The sequence below is a fragment of the Panicum virgatum genome, chromosome 4N, assembly GCF_016808335.1.
Source record: "Panicum virgatum strain AP13 chromosome 4N, P.virgatum_v5, whole genome shotgun sequence".
NCBI lineage: Eukaryota > Viridiplantae > Streptophyta > Magnoliopsida > Poales > Poaceae > Panicum > Panicum virgatum.
The window spans coordinates 45607650-45624103 of record NC_053148.1 but is presented as its reverse complement, the minus strand read 5'-3'; the positions used below and the strand labels follow the sequence as shown (position 1 = coordinate 45624103).

The following is a 16454-nucleotide window of genomic DNA, read 5'->3' as shown; positions in this document are numbered from 1 at the left end:
CTCCGCGCGACTGCCGCGAACTGGCCGTGACCCGCGCCTGCTGCGGCCTCCGCCTGCCGCCGCAAACCCGGCAGCCACCAAGGACGCGTGCCGGGTGCGGCCTCCGCCCGGACGCCGCCGCCGCCCTACAAGCCGGGTGCGGGAGAAAGACGACACCGCCGCCCAACAGGCCGGGTGCAGGAGAGGAGACGGCGGGCTGGGATCCGGGACCCAATCCCCTACGCCTACCGTGAGGATGACATTTTTCCTCATTTGCTTTCTTATTTTTCTGTTTCTGGTATTGGGGATTCATATTTTTCTTGATTCTGCTTAATTATTTCACTCCTATTGGGGAATATTTTTCACATTTTGCTTCATGATTTCACTACTATTTGATTTTTGTTATTTCATTCTGCTTCATGATTATTCTTGTTTTCACTATACTATGATGATGATTTGTAGCTCCGATAGTGCGGAATTGACTCTATGGTACCATGTAATGGCTGTCCTTGTATATAATTTTGATCTAATGAGACTCTGTTATCACTCTGGTTTGCACTGTGATTTGTCTCTCCGATGGCGTTCTGGAAGCCGGAGAACGGCCTGAGGACGACGACGTCGGCGTCGAGGTAGATGCCGACCCAGCCCGGTGTCGCCGACGCCACTGGGCCCCCGATCCAGATCCAGGTATCAGGATGGCTTAGCTTTCTTCGACGGATTTATTGGACGCGGATCTGCTTGCTCTGCTGCGTGCTGCTGCTTCCGAGGCTTTTCGTCGTTCATTTGCAGCAAGGATGGAGGGAAGGAGAAGGCCCCGGCCAAGTCCGGAGGCGGAAGAAGAAGAAGAAAGTGGAGCAAGGGCAAGCAGAAGGAGAAGGTCAACAACGCCATGCTCTTCGACCAGCCCACCACCTATGACAAGCTGCTCTCCGAGGTAATCTACCTATCCTCCTGTAGCTTATACTATGTATTGTGTTGGCTTCGATGTTTGTCAATTTCTGGAAATAGAAGCTATGAGAAGTAGGCAATGTCTGGTCTGGAATTAGTGAGCAGGAGCACTTACGTCTGTCATCTTGTAATGTTGCCGTTATTTGACACTATCATCAGCAGCAACATGAATTTCTGATATTGATGCAAGAAGAATATGTTGGGTTTGTTTGCTGAAATTCTTTGGTTCGTTACTGACTGTTCATTCTGAGATGTTCATAACTAATTGCATCTCTTAAATAGTCAAAGTAACTGAAATGGATATACTGAAATGAATATATACCAATTCTCTGTCTTTTTTTTCGAAATAGCATTTCTCTGTCTTTAAGCTTTCTGAATTTAGACACTGTTTACCAGCGCTCTCAATGGTTGCTATGGCATACCATCGTTCCACTTCAAGGGTCGTCAGGGTGACTACTATATTATTCTCATGAGTTCACTAATTATATTCTAGATTTCTTTGCAGCTTAACAACTTCTATTCACTAATCTTTCTATTTTAGGTAATGGATATGCTTGGTCCCAGCCTTTGGGATGGTTCTGAAAAATTATTTTGGGAGCATCAAAAGGGTGGGGAAGGCAAAGGTAATCACAAAATGTTAAGTATTCAAATTTCTTATGGGTTAGATAAGTAGCATTGTGGCACTTGTAAAGGCTCGAGTTCCCTATATTTTTTAACCAATTAAGTGGAAGTATAGTTCTTGAATCAGTTCTTTGATTCTTTCTTACAGTGGTTATAACAGATGACATTTCATTGGTTATTTAAACCTATTCAGTGCTTAACTACTCATGCTATCCAAAAAAACACTTTCACAACATTATCTCAATGTATCTGTATCCTTCAAGCTTGCATTCTGTCTAAGCCCAAGCAGTATGACAACAAGATGCAGGTGCTACTGTAAGTCATATTGCATCAGTTTTGGTTTTTTAGCCACTTGACGTTGTGTTTAGCTCTCTATACTCACATTACTTCGTTTGCAGGTTTTGCATTATATTGTTGTAGCAGTTCTAGAGCCTCCTCTTTTCCTGGTATGTATATTACTTTCTACAGTGACAATGCTTGATCTCTGGCCTTGTGTACAATTGAATTTTCAAGTATTTGGTATCTGCCTAAGCAAAAGTTGAAATGAGGAAAGCGGGCTCCGCGTGGGATTTTTTGATAGAATCTACCTAATGAGGAATTTTTAGGAATAGAGAATGTTGTGTGATTGCGTTTATGTTAACCTCTCTGCCTTTTTCTGTTATTACCACAATCACGAATCACAAGAATGAAGAATTATATCATCCGTTTGATTCTCTGGTTATTGGGTATTTGGGTAAGTATTGATGGCAGCCTGGCAATGTGCTAAGCTAATGCCTTGCCGACTATAACAAACCAACATCAGCTGCTCAGCACCATGAGATATGGCTAATTTGATGAGTATATTGTTGGTAGTCTCACTGCTTTGCTTGGATTGCACTCTTAGGAAAAGACTGATTACAATCATTTTTCCTTGTTTCTGCTTGATCAAGATAGAAGATGGTAACAGTGTGCTACTGGATAAGAATATAGCCAAGCAAAGAGCCAGGTTGCTTCTTGCTGTGTGAGTTGCTTGAGAGAGAAGAGAGCAGAAATGAACTTCTCCATCAGAATAGGAAGAGCGGAAAAGGAAATTTGCTTCTTGCTGTACAAGGTAGCTAGCTCCTGATTTTGTTTTTATACGATCTGCGAGTTCATCTATACTTCTAAAGGCCTGAGAGTATCGTAAGAACATACTGTCTAAATCGAATGAAACATATATATTTTCTCTTTTCATTGTTTTGATGTGCATGGATGAAGTGTCACCCATAGCGATAGCACAGGCAAGCTAACTATCCGAGATAAGAGACGGGCAACCAAATTAACTGGATGACGTGTTCTGTGTCCCATTGCAGGGATGTTGAGGAAGCAAAAGCTGCGGCATGCTTGGAAGGGATTCGGCAAAAACAGAAGCTACAGCATGTATTGTTTTGTGTACGATTGAAATTTACTCGTGGCGTAAGCACGGGCACCTTACTAGTATCGTTTAAAGGGTGCCGGTGCGGATAGCCTGATGTGAGGCAGCGAGCGGCTCGGCTCGGCGGGCGCGCGCGCGCGCGCCGCACCTGCTCCGTACGCTCTCCCAGGAGTATATTCTCCGGTGGCCGCCGGGACGTACGCGGCGCGTAACCGCCAGGCGCGAGCTGGCTACGCGCCACCGGCCAGCGTATACGCGAGCTGGCACTGAAACTAGAATGGAATGGCTTTCCATTCGTGTTCAGATTCGAATGGAAAATTAAAATAGTTTGCCCGTACTCGTATTTGTTTATTTGGTCAAGATGGTAGTGCACCAGAGGGGTAGTGACGCAGACATCAGTTTTTGATTTGATTGTTTTCGGATTAACATATAACATATTCCGCGCAAAGCGAGTGGCGAAATTTAAGGATGAGACGCGTCAAGCAGGGAAGTGGGTGGAACGGTGCATAGAAAATTACGCATGCGTCAGCATCCATCGTTGACGAGAAATGGGTAGCATAGCATGTGGGAATATAATGATAATACTACGCAATACTCAACTGTCTTGCAGAGCAAACGTGACCAAGTCGTTGCATGCATGCAACTCTTTTCGTCGCAAATAAATGATTACATGATACAATTATAGAAAGGACGGGGGCAATTGTTTCTCTTCCATTTCCCCTCCCGTCCGCACATGACAATTTGAAGTCCAACGATCAGAATCTAAAATGCTAGTAAAACCACCGCTCGACGGCGTCGGAACCTTGAAGCATCCTTGCATTGCATGCACTCGGACCACCGGTGTGTACGTCGCGGTGAAATCCCACCTCGATCAACAGCGTAGTAGATGCACGCACGCACGCATCGACCAGCCCAAGGCTGTCCAAGCTGCACGCGGGACGCATCGCCGCGGCCCGAGATCCCGAGGAGGGATTTGCAATTTGTTTCAGGCGAGACGAGGGCGGGGAACGAATGGAAACGCTTGCGTGCCGTGCCGGGGCCGGTGCCCGGGCGGTCGGCCGGGGGCGGGCAGGGCAGGGCGGCGGCCGGCAGCGGCGCGTGGGAAACCGCAAACGCGAGGTCGCGCGCGCGGGCTGCCCGGTCCGCTGCTCCGTCAAATCGCCGGCCGCTGCCGCGCGCACCACGGTGAATCGGTGATGATGCTGATACCTTGCATGCCGGCAGCTCGATCGAGTACGCACGCACCGATTGCATGCATGTACGGTGGGTCACGCACTCACGCTGGCCGGTGCATGCCAGTCTACACGGCGAGGCGCGCAAGTTTTCAGCCGTGTTTGGATGGGGGCGAAAAATTTTCGCGAAAACATTTCGCCGCTTTCATCACTAATTAGACGTCTTAAATAATATCTAATTACAAATCTACCTCCACAACTATGGTTACATTAGCAGTACTGTAGCTAATGAGGTTTTTGACCCACATGATAAAAAAAATTTGGATCCAAAAACCAAATGGGGCCGGGGCCCGGGGCCAACCTAGACTAGCCTAGTACGGAGTCCTAGCCTAGCGTGTGGCGGCCGGCGCTGCGCCGTATCCGAGTGCCCCGACGGAAAATCTAATACGAAAATGAAACCCCATGACGCGCCTCCGGGCTCGCGCCTTCACCAAATGGCCAGTCGCGGCCGAGGATTCACGCGGACACTTGCCCAGCCTGCGCGCTGGGCTGGGCTGCTCGTGCTCGCCGCTGCACACCGCACATGTCCGGACCGGTCACAGAGGCGACGGCACACCACGTGGTGTGCCATCATGCGGGCGCCTGGGTCGCGCGATCCTGCTTTGTCGGTTTTTACCCAAACCGGCGCGCCCGTGAATCCCCTCCTCCTATCGTCTTCCGGTCAAGTCAAGCTCCTCGCCGTTCGTCGGCGCGCACTATCCAGCTGAATAGCTGATGCCTGGTGTCTCTCTGAACCTCGCAGCTCTCCTTCTCTCTTCTCTCCCCGCATTTGCTCGACCGGCCCTGCTCGCCGGCCGACTCTCGGCGCTCGCCGCGACCGGCGTGACTACTGACTTCACGGTTAGCCGTGGCTAGTCCGGCCGAGAAGGCGAGAAACGAACGGCGTGGTTAAAGAATGTGAGGATGCATGTGGTGGTGTCCGTCTTCCAGTGGGCGTGGAGCGACGGGCGGGAAAGTTGCGGCCACCTGACCTGGCGGCCTGGGGACAAAAGACGAAATTCTTATTGGGTGCGTGTGTGCCGCTAGCGGAAGCGGCGCACGGGGGTCGTCAACGCGGCGGCGGAGGGCGGCGGCGTCGGGAGGAAGAAGAAAGGAGAAAAGAAGAAGAAAGAGAATGCACCTGTTTGCTGGCGACACGCAGCGTCCCCCGACAAAAGAGGCGGGTGGGACGTAGGAGTAGTAGGTGCAATTATTTCGCACGCGCATCGGTGGAGCACTGGAGCTAGCGGCCTCGCCGTGCTGTGCTTGCATGGCCTGATGGCCAGGCCAGGGCCACCCTCTCACCCTAGGCTTGTTGCCGTCCGTCAGCTGTACGGAAACGGGGGCACTGCGCGCACGCAGCCAAAACGGTGGTGGTTTCTCACGGCACACCTCTACTGCGAGTGCAGCATTATCTTTTTTTTTTCAAGCCTGCTAGCTGCTGCGAATCCTCAGGAGGAGCAAGTGAGTAACTGATGAAGATCGAAATAAAATATCCGTAGTTTTTCTTATCTTTTTTTTTGGTAAGAGGTTGTTGATCGAGTTCAAGGGCAGCAACTCGACGCTAATCCTACATCATTATAAACTCCAGTTACCTTAGGCGTGGTCAACACTCAGCAACTTTGTGGTAGAGCTCGCACTGTCGAGGCACGTACGCGCTCATTGTCATGTCCATGGCTACTACCCAAACACTGTTTGCCGAGGAATCAGATACGCTCGTGCAGGTGCAGGGCAGCAGGAGCAGCCAGCGCCAGAGTTTGCACCGTGGGTGTGTTTAGATGCCCAAAAACCTCCCCAAAATCCAAATTTTCCATCACATCTCCATCACATCGAAATATTAAATATAGCAAATGACACATGTATGGAGTACTAAATGTAGGTAAATAAAAAAACTAATTGCAAAGTTTTGATGTACGTTGCGAGACGAATCTTTTGAGCCTAGTTAGATCATGGTAGGACAATATTTACCACAAATAAACGAAAAATGCTACAGTGTGCTAGTGTCCCATGCGACTTTTTCTCCTACTTATCCAGGGATCTAAACACATCCCGTGACTCTTGTCCACCCTCTCCACCGCTCGATGATCGACCTTTGATAGATCCGCGCGCGGCATGCCATGTGCTGCATGCATGCATGGATGGCGCCTTTTGATATGATCCTCGTCCGGCCTGCGTAGTGTACTGTGTACACATGCATGCTCGGAAACGAGGGGGGCCATTGGCCACGCCTTAGGCTAGGGCTAGCTAGGCACGGCGTGTCGACTGGGAGCGTCGACTCCGCCCGCCCAGTCCCCCACGCACAGGCACAGCAAGTAGTTGATGAGCCGTGCGTACGGTCCAACGTGCAACTTTTCTCCAAACGAGTCAGCACAGATGTACTAGGGCCCTGTTTATTCCAACCCCATAAACCTGTAAACTAAAAAAAACATCACATTGAATATTTCAACACATACATGAAATACTAAATGAAGTCTATTTACAAAACTTTTTGTATAAATGGGCTGTAAATCGCGAGACGAATCTAATGAACCTACTTAATCCATGATTTACAACAGTGATACTACAGTAACCATCCGCTAATTATTAATTAATTATGGATTAATTAACATCATTAGATTCGTCTCGCGATTTATAACCCATCTGTGCAAAAAAAATATAAATAGACTTATTTAGTACTTCAAATTAGCAAGATTCCACCGCAAATTTTTTTTGCAAAACATCTAAACACGGCCTAGTACTACTAGCTAGAGCTGACATTCCATTCCATTTACCACCCGACGACGTATTGACTCGGGTGGTGGGGGGTGTTTAGTTGGTGAAAAAGTTTGGGTTCGGATACTGTAGCACGATTCGTTGTTATTTGGTAATTAATATTTAATTATGAACTAATTAGATTTAAAAGATCCATCTCGTCCTAATCAGTTAAATTACGTAATTAGTTATTTTTTCAACTATATTTAATGCTCTATACTTGTGTCCGAAGATTTGATGTGACCGGTACCGTGCAAACTTTTTATCCAACTGAAACACCCCCTGAGCTTTCGGTCGCGCTAGTCGTCGTCATGCATGTCCGGCCGTCCAACTCCTATTACGACTGGCACTAATTTTGACGAAGAGTATTTTTGTTACCATAAATTACAAATGAAACTGTCCTTGAATAATCTTGTACGTACGGGTACGGCGTGCGTGCTGAGCAGTTGACCCGACGCGAGCTTCGCGAGAGGCGACGTCAAGGGCATGTCTCGACCTACATACCGGATCCTCCCGTCGGTCTCCAATCTCCCCGATGCATGAAGAATCAGCTGGCCAACCCCACTACGCCCTCGCGCACACCCACCCTATGTTTAGGCAGTCACCCCTGCCCGTCGAGTTTCTTTTGCTTTTGCCATATTAGAGCATCTCCAATTCACTGCGTTCGGCTTGTTGCTCCAGCTCCAGCCCAATAGTATTTATCTCTCACACCATTCCAGCCACCAGCTACAGCCAGCCCAACAGTATTTTTCTCTCACACCACTCCAACTCCAGCCTCCAGCTCCAGCCTGCCGAACGCAGTGAATAGATAAGGCTCGGCATTGCTATATCTCTCGTTGTACTAGAAAAAAATCACATCCAACGGTATTGGCATCCAGGTCCGCTCGTTTTTAGGCTCAGGATATCACTCCCCTCTCTCGACATCTATTTCGAGCCGCCCCCGCACACTAAATTGGTCAATCTAGTAGTTCAGGGATGAAGTTGATCTCTAAATCAAAGTTTAAGGACTAAAATGTATATTTTTGCCTTTTGAATTTTGGCGGTGAATACAATAAAGTGTATGGCAAAATATGCCTATAAATTCTTCACGTGTATTTCGCCAAAAAAAAGTTCTTTATCCTTGGTCGAAAAAAAGGTTTAGTTTTCGAATCTTTTATTTTTAAAAAAAGTTTTCGAAACTCAAACCAATGACCATGTCAAACGTTGCCATATATAAAAGGGAAATTTGTATGAGGGACATTGTGAAAGTGTGGATTTGTGTGCAGCACACTACGAAAACAGATTTTATTTTTAGCACACTGTGAAAGCTTCATTTGGTCCGTAACACACACCGCAGAGTATAATATTCACTTTTCAGCTGAGCTGTGGTGTAAATAGACTACTTTGCCCTTAGATCCACCCATCATCTTCTTCCTTACCCACTCTCCCGTCAACCCTTCTCTCTGCTAGGTAGCGGTGTAGTGCGACCTGAGGCCGAGACCCGTCCTGTTCGCGGCAGCCCTTGCGGACGACGACGTGTAGCGGTGCAAAATCAAGCATAGCAGACGACGACGTCGAGGAGCTCAAAAAGCTACCCCGATCTGGGCTAGCTTCAGCTTTAGCTCGATGAGATTAACATGCCGATCAACTGCACCTGACGTCGGCGCCGGCCGGGCGCCGGCCGGCGTCGCTACGGCGTCACGGCATGGAGCGGTGTAGAAGCCTCACGAGACGACGACTTCGAGGAGCTCAAGTGCTGCGCAGACATGGGCTTCGGCCTCAGCTCGACGAGATCTGCATGTCACTCCTCCGCGATGTCAAGGCACCAGGCTGACCTGCACTTGACGTCGGAGCTGTTAAGCAACACATATACATGTGAGTCTGAGGGTAAATTGGAACTTTTACACAACATCTAAGTTGAAAATTATTATTTTACTTGGTGAGGTGTGTTCCAGACTAAAATGTACATTCATAGTGTGTTGAAAACAAAATCAGGTTTCACGGTGTGTTCTACACAAAACCATTTTTTCATGGTGTGACAAAATTCTCTATATAAAAAGGGAAATTTGTCCGTAGGACATTGCGAAAGTGGGATTTTGTACGCAACACATCATCAAAGTTGAATTTGTTTGCAGCACATTGTAAAAGAGTTCTTTGGTCCGCAACACACCACTGCAAATAAACTAATCATTTTCGGCTGGGAGAAGAGGTAAAAAGTCTTATTTGCCCTCGGCCCCACCTGTCATCTTCCTCTCCCTCTCCTTTGCCTCTGCCGTCACGCGATGTACCGTGGCCGCCATTCTCCGCGCGCTCGCCGTGCTGCTGCGTCGAGCCGCGCTTGCCCTGCACTGCGGCCACACGTTCGCCACGTCCGCGCCACGCTCGCCTGCATGCCGCACCCAGCGCCCTCGCACCTACACCACGCTCGCCTCACCGCGCGCGCCTTACCGCCGTCAGAGCGGCTCCGCGCCAGCAAGCCGCCGCCGCCGTTCGATGATCTTATCCCCTTATTCATTCGCTTCGCACGGGTGGAGGCTCACGCAGAGCTGTGCACCTCTGCCCCCCACCCCCTGCACACCGAGGTCTCCCCTGGGTGCGCGCCCGCGACGGCGGCGGCGCCCTGCACACGGCCGTCCCACCCCTCGGCTGCTGGTCCTGCGCGCCCGCGTTCGCCCTGGATGCCCACGCCGCGGATGCCACGGACACCGACTTGCGCCTCGCGGCGGCGCCCCTGTCTGGCCTCCGCCCGCGGGCCCAGGCTCGTCTCCCTGCCGGCCTCCACCCCGCTGCTTCGCGATCCGGGACCCCGACCGCAGGCTCAGAAACGGCGCCGCGTCGTCGGAGCCGGAGGCGCCCGCCGTTGAGCCGCCGCCGTCGCTCCCGGAGTTACCGGACATCAGCGAGGCGGCGACAGGGGTGGAGGCGGAGGCGCGGGAGCGGGCCCTCCCCGTCCCCTTCACGCACCCGCCGGCCCCGGGCCCTGAGCCGGAGGACCCGCCGTCCCGAGCGGCGGGGGTCGCCGGGCTGGCGGCGGCCCCCGCGAGGCTCAAGCGGCGGCCGGGGACTTGATGTCGAAGCCGCCGTCGTCGGGGGAGGCGGGGCCAAGGCCGAGGCGGAGGGAGGTGGACGGGGACGGCTCGGGGGGAACGCCGGGAACGCCGCCGCGGCGCCGCGCCCACGCCGCCGCGTCACCGTCCTTCCGTTCGAGGAGGGGAGAGGAAGAGGATGGCAGGTGGGCCCGGGGACAAAATGGTCTATTTACATCTTCGTTCAGCTAAAAATAATTATTATAATTGCTATGATGTGTTGCAGACCAAATCAAGCATTCACGGTGTGTTAGAGACAATATTGAATTTTGTGGTGTGTTACACACAAAACTACACTTTCACAGTGTTCTGCAGACAAATTTCCCATATAAAAACCACCGCTGAGCGTACTGTGCGTACTGAGTTGCACTTCCACGCCTTCCTGAGGGGAAAAAAAAGACAGGCAAGGGATTCGAAGGAGCATGTGCCAGGTCAGTGGGCGGCGGGCCCGCGACAGCGACGCTGCGCACTGCACTCCAACCCCACAACCCACCACTCGCGGCGGACGGACGGAACCGTACGAGAGCGGCTACGGACGCGGCCGGACGAGCCGGGCGCGGTCGCGCACGCGAGCAGGCGGGCCCCAACGAGCGCACCACCCCACCACCGGGCGGGTCTCCGACCGGTCGGGGTCCGCCCGGGAGCCAAACCGGGCGCCCATTAAAGGCCGGGCCGGGCCCGCCACGCCGGCTGGCTTTCCGTGACGGCGCCTTCCGTGCACCTGCCTGCCGGGTACTCCAGCAGTACCCGTACCCGTACCTGAGTACGTACCTCCCATCTCCATGCTCGGCTTGCTACAGTTACGCGCAGTTTTCACTCTGCCTGTCGACGAACTGTTTCACCAAATGTTGAAAAGTTTAGAATCATTTTGAGTTTGTATGTTTGAAACGTTGTTTTTTCCCCTTCATATGAGTACCGAGCAAGAATTTGGCAAAATTTGGTGTGAAGTAGTAAAATTTTTCCAAGAAGGAAAGATATGGTTTGGTGTAGAATCGGGTGTCCCCAGAGCTTGGAAACTTTTTAGTGGAGTATCAAGTGGCCCCAAAACCAGCCTACCCTGAGGGAAGAATTTCCAAAGGAGAAATGAGGCGGGGCAAAAAAAATCAGGAGAAAGACCTTTGCAGTTGCAGCACCTCCGTTACTCCGGTCTGGCCGTCTCCTCCCCCGCCGTTTATAAATGGAGGCGAGCAGCCACACGGCCACCCCAGTACAAACGCATTGCTCGCTGTGCTCTGCTGTGCCGTGTCCTCTCTGCTCCCACCCCCGCCCCAAAGCGCTCCGACGCACCCGCCGCCGCCGCCGCCTCTTCAGCACGCTCCTTTCCGTTCCGCAGCATGAAGCGCCTGCTCCGGAGGCTCTCCCGCGTGGCCGCGGCCGACGCCGGCGACGCCGCCGCGTACCAGCCGCTCCGCGCGGCGCCCAAGGCCGCCGCCGCGGCGGCGGCCTCCGGCGCGCGGCTCCTGGGCGGCGGCGCGCGCGTGCCGGAGGGCCACGTGCCGGTCTGCGTCGGCGAGGAGGGCGGGACCGTCGAGCGCTACGCCGTGCGCGCCGAGCTCCTGGGCCGCCCCGCCTTCGCCGCGCTCCTCCGCCGCGCCGCGCAGGAGTACGGCTACTGCCACCCCGGCGCGCTCCGCATCCCCTGCGCCGTCGCCGACTTCCACGACCTCCTCCTCCAGCTCGCCTACCCCTCCGCCGACCACGCCGACGACGAGGCGGCGGTCTGCTACAGCTAGACGCCGCCGCACCGGCGGCATCCCCACCCCGCCGGCGCCCTCCCCGGCCCGCCCTTGCCATCCTGGGGAGAAACAATCGCGGAGGGGGGGCGTAACTGAGATTTGCCCCCACGGTGCAACGGTGGCGCCGCCGGTGTTCTTACCGATTTGCCCCTGCGTGGGAGGCCTGTACATACGGAGGATGGGGGTGCGACGGGGATTTCGCCCTCCGCATTTTCTCCTGCAGCTGGACAGTTTTAGTACCTGCTGTCTGGTAGGAATTAGGGGAAACTTTCCTTCTTTTTCTTTCTCCTTCTCCTTCTCCCTCCCGTGTTTTTGGGTGCTCGTCTAGATCTAGCTGTGGCAGCCTGGCTCCTAGGACCAGGGTTTAAAATTTCGGCGGCATACCGCCGAAATTTCGGTGTTTTCTTCGTTTTCGGTCTGCACCGGCTTTTGGTATACCGGTGTTTTTCGGTATTTTTCGTTTTGAATTTTAAAAATTTTAAAAAAATTATAAATAACTATCAAAAAAATTGGGAAAAAATATGATAAAAAACTAGGGGCTTTTATTAGCTAATAGCACTTAAAATCATTCAAATCTAAATTGATTTGGTAGGTAAAATTGATAATTTGGGTTCGAACCCGTTACAGACCCGCTGGTTTTCCGCGCGTGGGCACCGGTTTTCCGGGACCGGGCACCGGTATTCCGGCCGGTATCGCCGGCTTTCCGCAGCCGCAGATCTGTGAGTTTTCTGTAATGATTATTCATTATTTATTAGTGGATTTGAACTTTGATTATTCGTTAGAAATCATAAGGCTTTATTTCATAGAAAAATCCCTATAGGCTATGCATATTGCATGATTGAAATTTTTGAGTGCTATGGTATTGCATATAGAAATACCTAATGATTTGCATGATCGAAAAATACTTGAGTGTAATGATTTGCATGATCGAAAAATACCTTATCATATATAAATGCTTGAGTGCTAGGCTGCTTGCTATTTTTAGTTTACAAGCTTCCGTGAATGTCTAGCGTATTTACTTACACTATACTACTTCTTTGCATTATTGTAGTGTGTTTCATTTTTTATTTCTCATTGTGTGCTGGAGTTTATTATATATTGTGTATTATAATCTATCAATATAGACATAATTAGGCCAAACTCCGCCAAAATTTTCAATTTTTTCATAAACACATAATTTTCCATCATTTTCCAACCATTACCATCATTTTTCGGTGAAATGCACCGGAATACCGGTAAAATACAACGAAATTCCGGCCGGAAAACCGAAATTTCGGAATTTTGAATTTGAGAACTCTTTCCGGTCGAAATCACCGGAAAACCGCGAAATTTCGGCCGGTATACCGTTTCTGGTGGCCACCGAAATTTTTTTCAAAAACAAAAATGTAAACCCTGCCTAGGACTAGTGGTGGTGGTTGTAACGGACTGGTAGTGGGAGCACCTGCCTTGTTGTTTTTCCTAGGGGTTTTGAGATCTTAACAATACAATGTACAGCCGCAAGGCTGCTGATCTCGTGAGTGAGACCGAGGAAATTCCCAGTGCAAATTGCCTTTCACCCTGTTGCTGTTCTGCTCTAGCACCAGCCAACAGTATTTTCCTCACACCACTCCAGCAGCCACCAGCCAGTCAGCAGTATTTTTCTTCTTGCCATGTTCCAAGATCCGGAGAAGATGCATTGTTATTGCACGCATTGCGTTTCCCCAAAAATTTTCGGGAACCCTGTTAGTGCTACATTTCCCATGTCGCCCAAGATCGCAACCATGGTGATTGCTGAAATAACCAGTCCTCAGTTACCGACATTCAGAATGCGCCTCTCGAGTACTGCTGGTGCTCGATCGATCCGGCGAAGAACCGGATGCTGGCGAACGGTGGCGCTGAGCTGGGCCGCTGGGGTAAGCAGAGGCCGCCGTGCCGGCACCGGAATGGCATCTTCCGCCGTATATCCGCGAGCACCGGCCGGCCGTGCGCGCGGCCCTGCGGAGCAACGGCGCCGGTGGCTGCGTGAGCAGTCGGCCATCTGCGTCAGGTTCGTCAGGTGACGACCGAGCACCGGCCTGACCGGATGGAAATCCGGAAGTAGTCGGGTCTCGAGTCTACTCATCTGATCATTCCTACCGGAATTTCCAGGGATGCGTGTCGCTTGGTAAACCGACGAACATTTTCGATCTTAAACGTGGATGTTCTACGGGAACATGGCGAGAGCGACGAGCTGACAATTTTACCTACGCTCCGGCTAAGCGGTAGGTACCGACAACGAAAACCTGGAAACTCAAAACAAGCTTATGAATTCCATCAGTAGTCGGCGATGTCCGTACCTAGTTGTTTGCTGCAACTTTCAAAGGTTACGAATGTTCTGATGATGGAGAAATTGATGAATTTCAGCAGTAGTAGGTGGTGTATTCTGAAATCGTACTCGTTTTTTTGCTCCCTGCCGAATATCGCCATCAAATCTTTATCCTTTGCTCCATTAGCTACGCAAAAGGAAGGAAAAGGATTTAATAAAGCCAGGAATTGACCCCCTGAAATCTCCATTTGAGGACACAGCAACGCCAGCACGAACAGGGATTTGTGGCCAGTGGCCCGGACACTTCGGTCAAGCGACGGGAGCAGCGCCATGTGCTGAAATCTCGCCCGGTGCGGCGCCGCACTGTGGCCGAGCTCACGGAGGCGAGGCTAGCTGCGTGCCTTGTTCGGGCAAGACTCGGAGGAGCAGAAAAGCACAAGGCCACAAGCTTAATTGTGCTCCAATCGGAGCCTTCTGACCATTCTCTACGTGGAATCGTTCAGTCTGAATCCTGAACGCCAGATAGATACGGCGCCGGATGCAATTATGCAGAACGTTCAGGGAGGCATTGATCTTCGACTCGTCGTGCATGCATGTGATGATCGGGTCTAATCTGCACAACTGAAATCCCTGTGTGAAAGCAGCGGGCGCCGCCAGGGTATCGCACCGGAAAACTGAAATGGTTGCAGATTTTCTTTCTTATAATTTGTGTTATGCTATATACTGGACCAAAAACATGTGTGTTGGAGGGCAGAAATTCTTCGCGATGGGCTAAGCTGCACATGCCGTGCCGTGACGCCACCTCATCTTTTCGCCTTTTTCATTCCAGCCCGCGGGGGAGTCAACCGGCTTCAATGCATCGTCACATGCTGACAGGCCTCTCCAACCCCCCCTGTTATCCCGGAAATCCAGCACAAGCAAAGTGCGCGCGCCGTGACCGATGCAGATGTCCCGAACACCACAAGAAGAGCTGAAAAGCTGCGTTTCAACTGCCAGTCTCGTTTGGTTTTGGTACGGAGTGGGAGCTGCTTGCTGGCCGATCGAAGGCCACATCGCGGCACGCGTGTCGGGCTGCCCCAGGCGACGGGGGACGAGCCCCGGGGGCCGGCCGAGCGAAGGGCGCGGGCGCCATGCCGCGTGCTGCCCCCGCGGCGCCCGGCGCGCTGCGGATCCTGCCCCGGCCGCGCGGCACGTTGCAGCCGGTGCCACCACCCCGGAGGGCAGCGCTGCGCTGCCGTGTCCGGCAGCTACCGGGAACTGGCGCGCGAGGTTACGTCGAGGACGACGGCGTCGCGTGCGCCGCGCTGCGGGGCACTGTTGGTGATGGCCTTCGCCTGATGCGGTGAGATTTTTGGCGGTACGATAGGGTGGCAGCAGAAATGGGGAGGCATAGTAGCGAGCAGTGGCGCTATCTGATGCTGCTGCAGCAAGGTCGTTTGAGGCAAATGCAACTCGATTTTTTTGAACCGAAATGCAGCTCGATTTTTTTTTGAAACGGAAAATGCAGGTCGATTTTGGTAGTAGGACACAGGGATTATTCGAATCAGTAAGATTGACGCTGATGATTGGGGAGGCCACGCCTTGAGAGGAGTTCGGAGTTTTGGGCTGTCCTGGGCTTTGTTGGGCCCTAATAAGGACCGTGACCAGGCAAGAATGGACAGCGCATTGGAGCCCATAGCAGAACATTTAATTCAGGCTTTAATTCACCCCAAATGCAGGTAGCGAGAGTTCTTTCCAGCCCAAAAGCAAATGAGCGATAAAACTCAAAACAACCAAGCCCTGTTTTTGAATGCGCCAATTTTCTTGAATAATCCCGTATACCCATCATCATCATCATAATTCAGGATGTAAGCGGGCCGGTCTGCAGAGGGCCTGCAGGCCGCCGCAACTGCCGCGCGCACATGCGGTTTGCTCTACAGGAGCCCGTGTGCTAAAAACTTTCATCCTGCGTTGACCCGCTAGGCCTTGCCGGACACTTGCAGGCAGCCGCAACCGCCGAAAGCTAGATAAGGCTTGGCACTCAACCGCCGCAACCGCAAGCTAGATAAGACTTGGTCAACCGCCGCAACCGCAAGCTAGATAAGACTTGGCACTCAATTAGGAGAAATCATCCACAAGGTCAGAGTCAACATTCAATATTGTGCAACAATCTTACAAGATGCACAACACTTTGCATCAACGTTAAGGAGATAACCAATGGAGAAGGTTTCCTGATTACCACAACAAAGACAGTGAATGGGATACTGAAGTACAGCTTGGCTCCAGAGTTTTTAATGTAGTTTCAGCACGTTCTGCTCTTCTATCTCCAAAAAAAAGGAAAAAAAGAAGCATGTTCTGCTCTTCCGGGTAGAACACTTCCTTCTCTAGTAGTCAAGTGTCCACGTAGTGCAAGGATCACCAAAATTTTCTTGAATAATCCCATATACCCATCATCGTCATCATCATCAAACAAAAGACACAAGCATA

General features: G+C 51.6%; 2 protein-coding genes across 2 annotated transcripts; both read left to right on the top strand.

Annotated features, from left to right (window-relative positions):
- The first annotated feature begins 555 nt into the window (after window positions 1-555).
- LOC120669458 lies at window positions 556-1757 on the top strand. Its single transcript, XM_039949206.1, has 4 exons — window positions 556-608; window positions 667-913; window positions 1469-1550; window positions 1697-1757. Exons 1-4 carry the CDS (start codon window positions 556-558, stop codon window positions 1729-1731), a joined length of 417 nt encoding a protein of 138 aa, XP_039805140.1. The 3' UTR covers window positions 1732-1757.
- Window positions 1758-11079: 9322 nt separating this feature from the next.
- Window positions 11080-12059, top strand: LOC120668490 (auxin-responsive protein SAUR71-like). The gene has a single exon (XM_039948213.1). The coding sequence runs from the start codon at window positions 11303-11305 to the stop codon at window positions 11699-11701; it is 399 nt and encodes a 132-aa protein (XP_039804147.1). The 5' UTR covers window positions 11080-11302; the 3' UTR covers window positions 11702-12059.
- Window positions 12060-16454: the final 4395 nt, after the last annotated feature.

What these genes read in the sequence shown, in the direction of transcription:
- LOC120669458 (XM_039949206.1), top strand. Translation starts at nt 556, where the DNA reads ATGGCGTTCTGGAAGCCGGAGAACGGCCTGAGGACGACGACGTCGGCG. An exon ending in ACGACGACGTCGGCGTCGAG is followed by an intron (nt 609 to 666) that starts GTAGATGCCGAC and finishes ATCCAGATCCAG; the next exon opens with GTATCAGGATGGCTTAGCTT. An exon ending in AAAGGGTGGGGAAGGCAAAG is followed by an intron (nt 1,551 to 1,696) that starts GTAATCACAAAA and finishes TCTTTCTTACAG; the next exon opens with TGGTTATAACAGATGACATT.
- LOC120668490 (XM_039948213.1), top strand. Translation starts at nt 11,303, where the DNA reads ATGAAGCGCCTGCTCCGGAGGCTCTCCCGCGTGGCCGCGGCCGACGCC.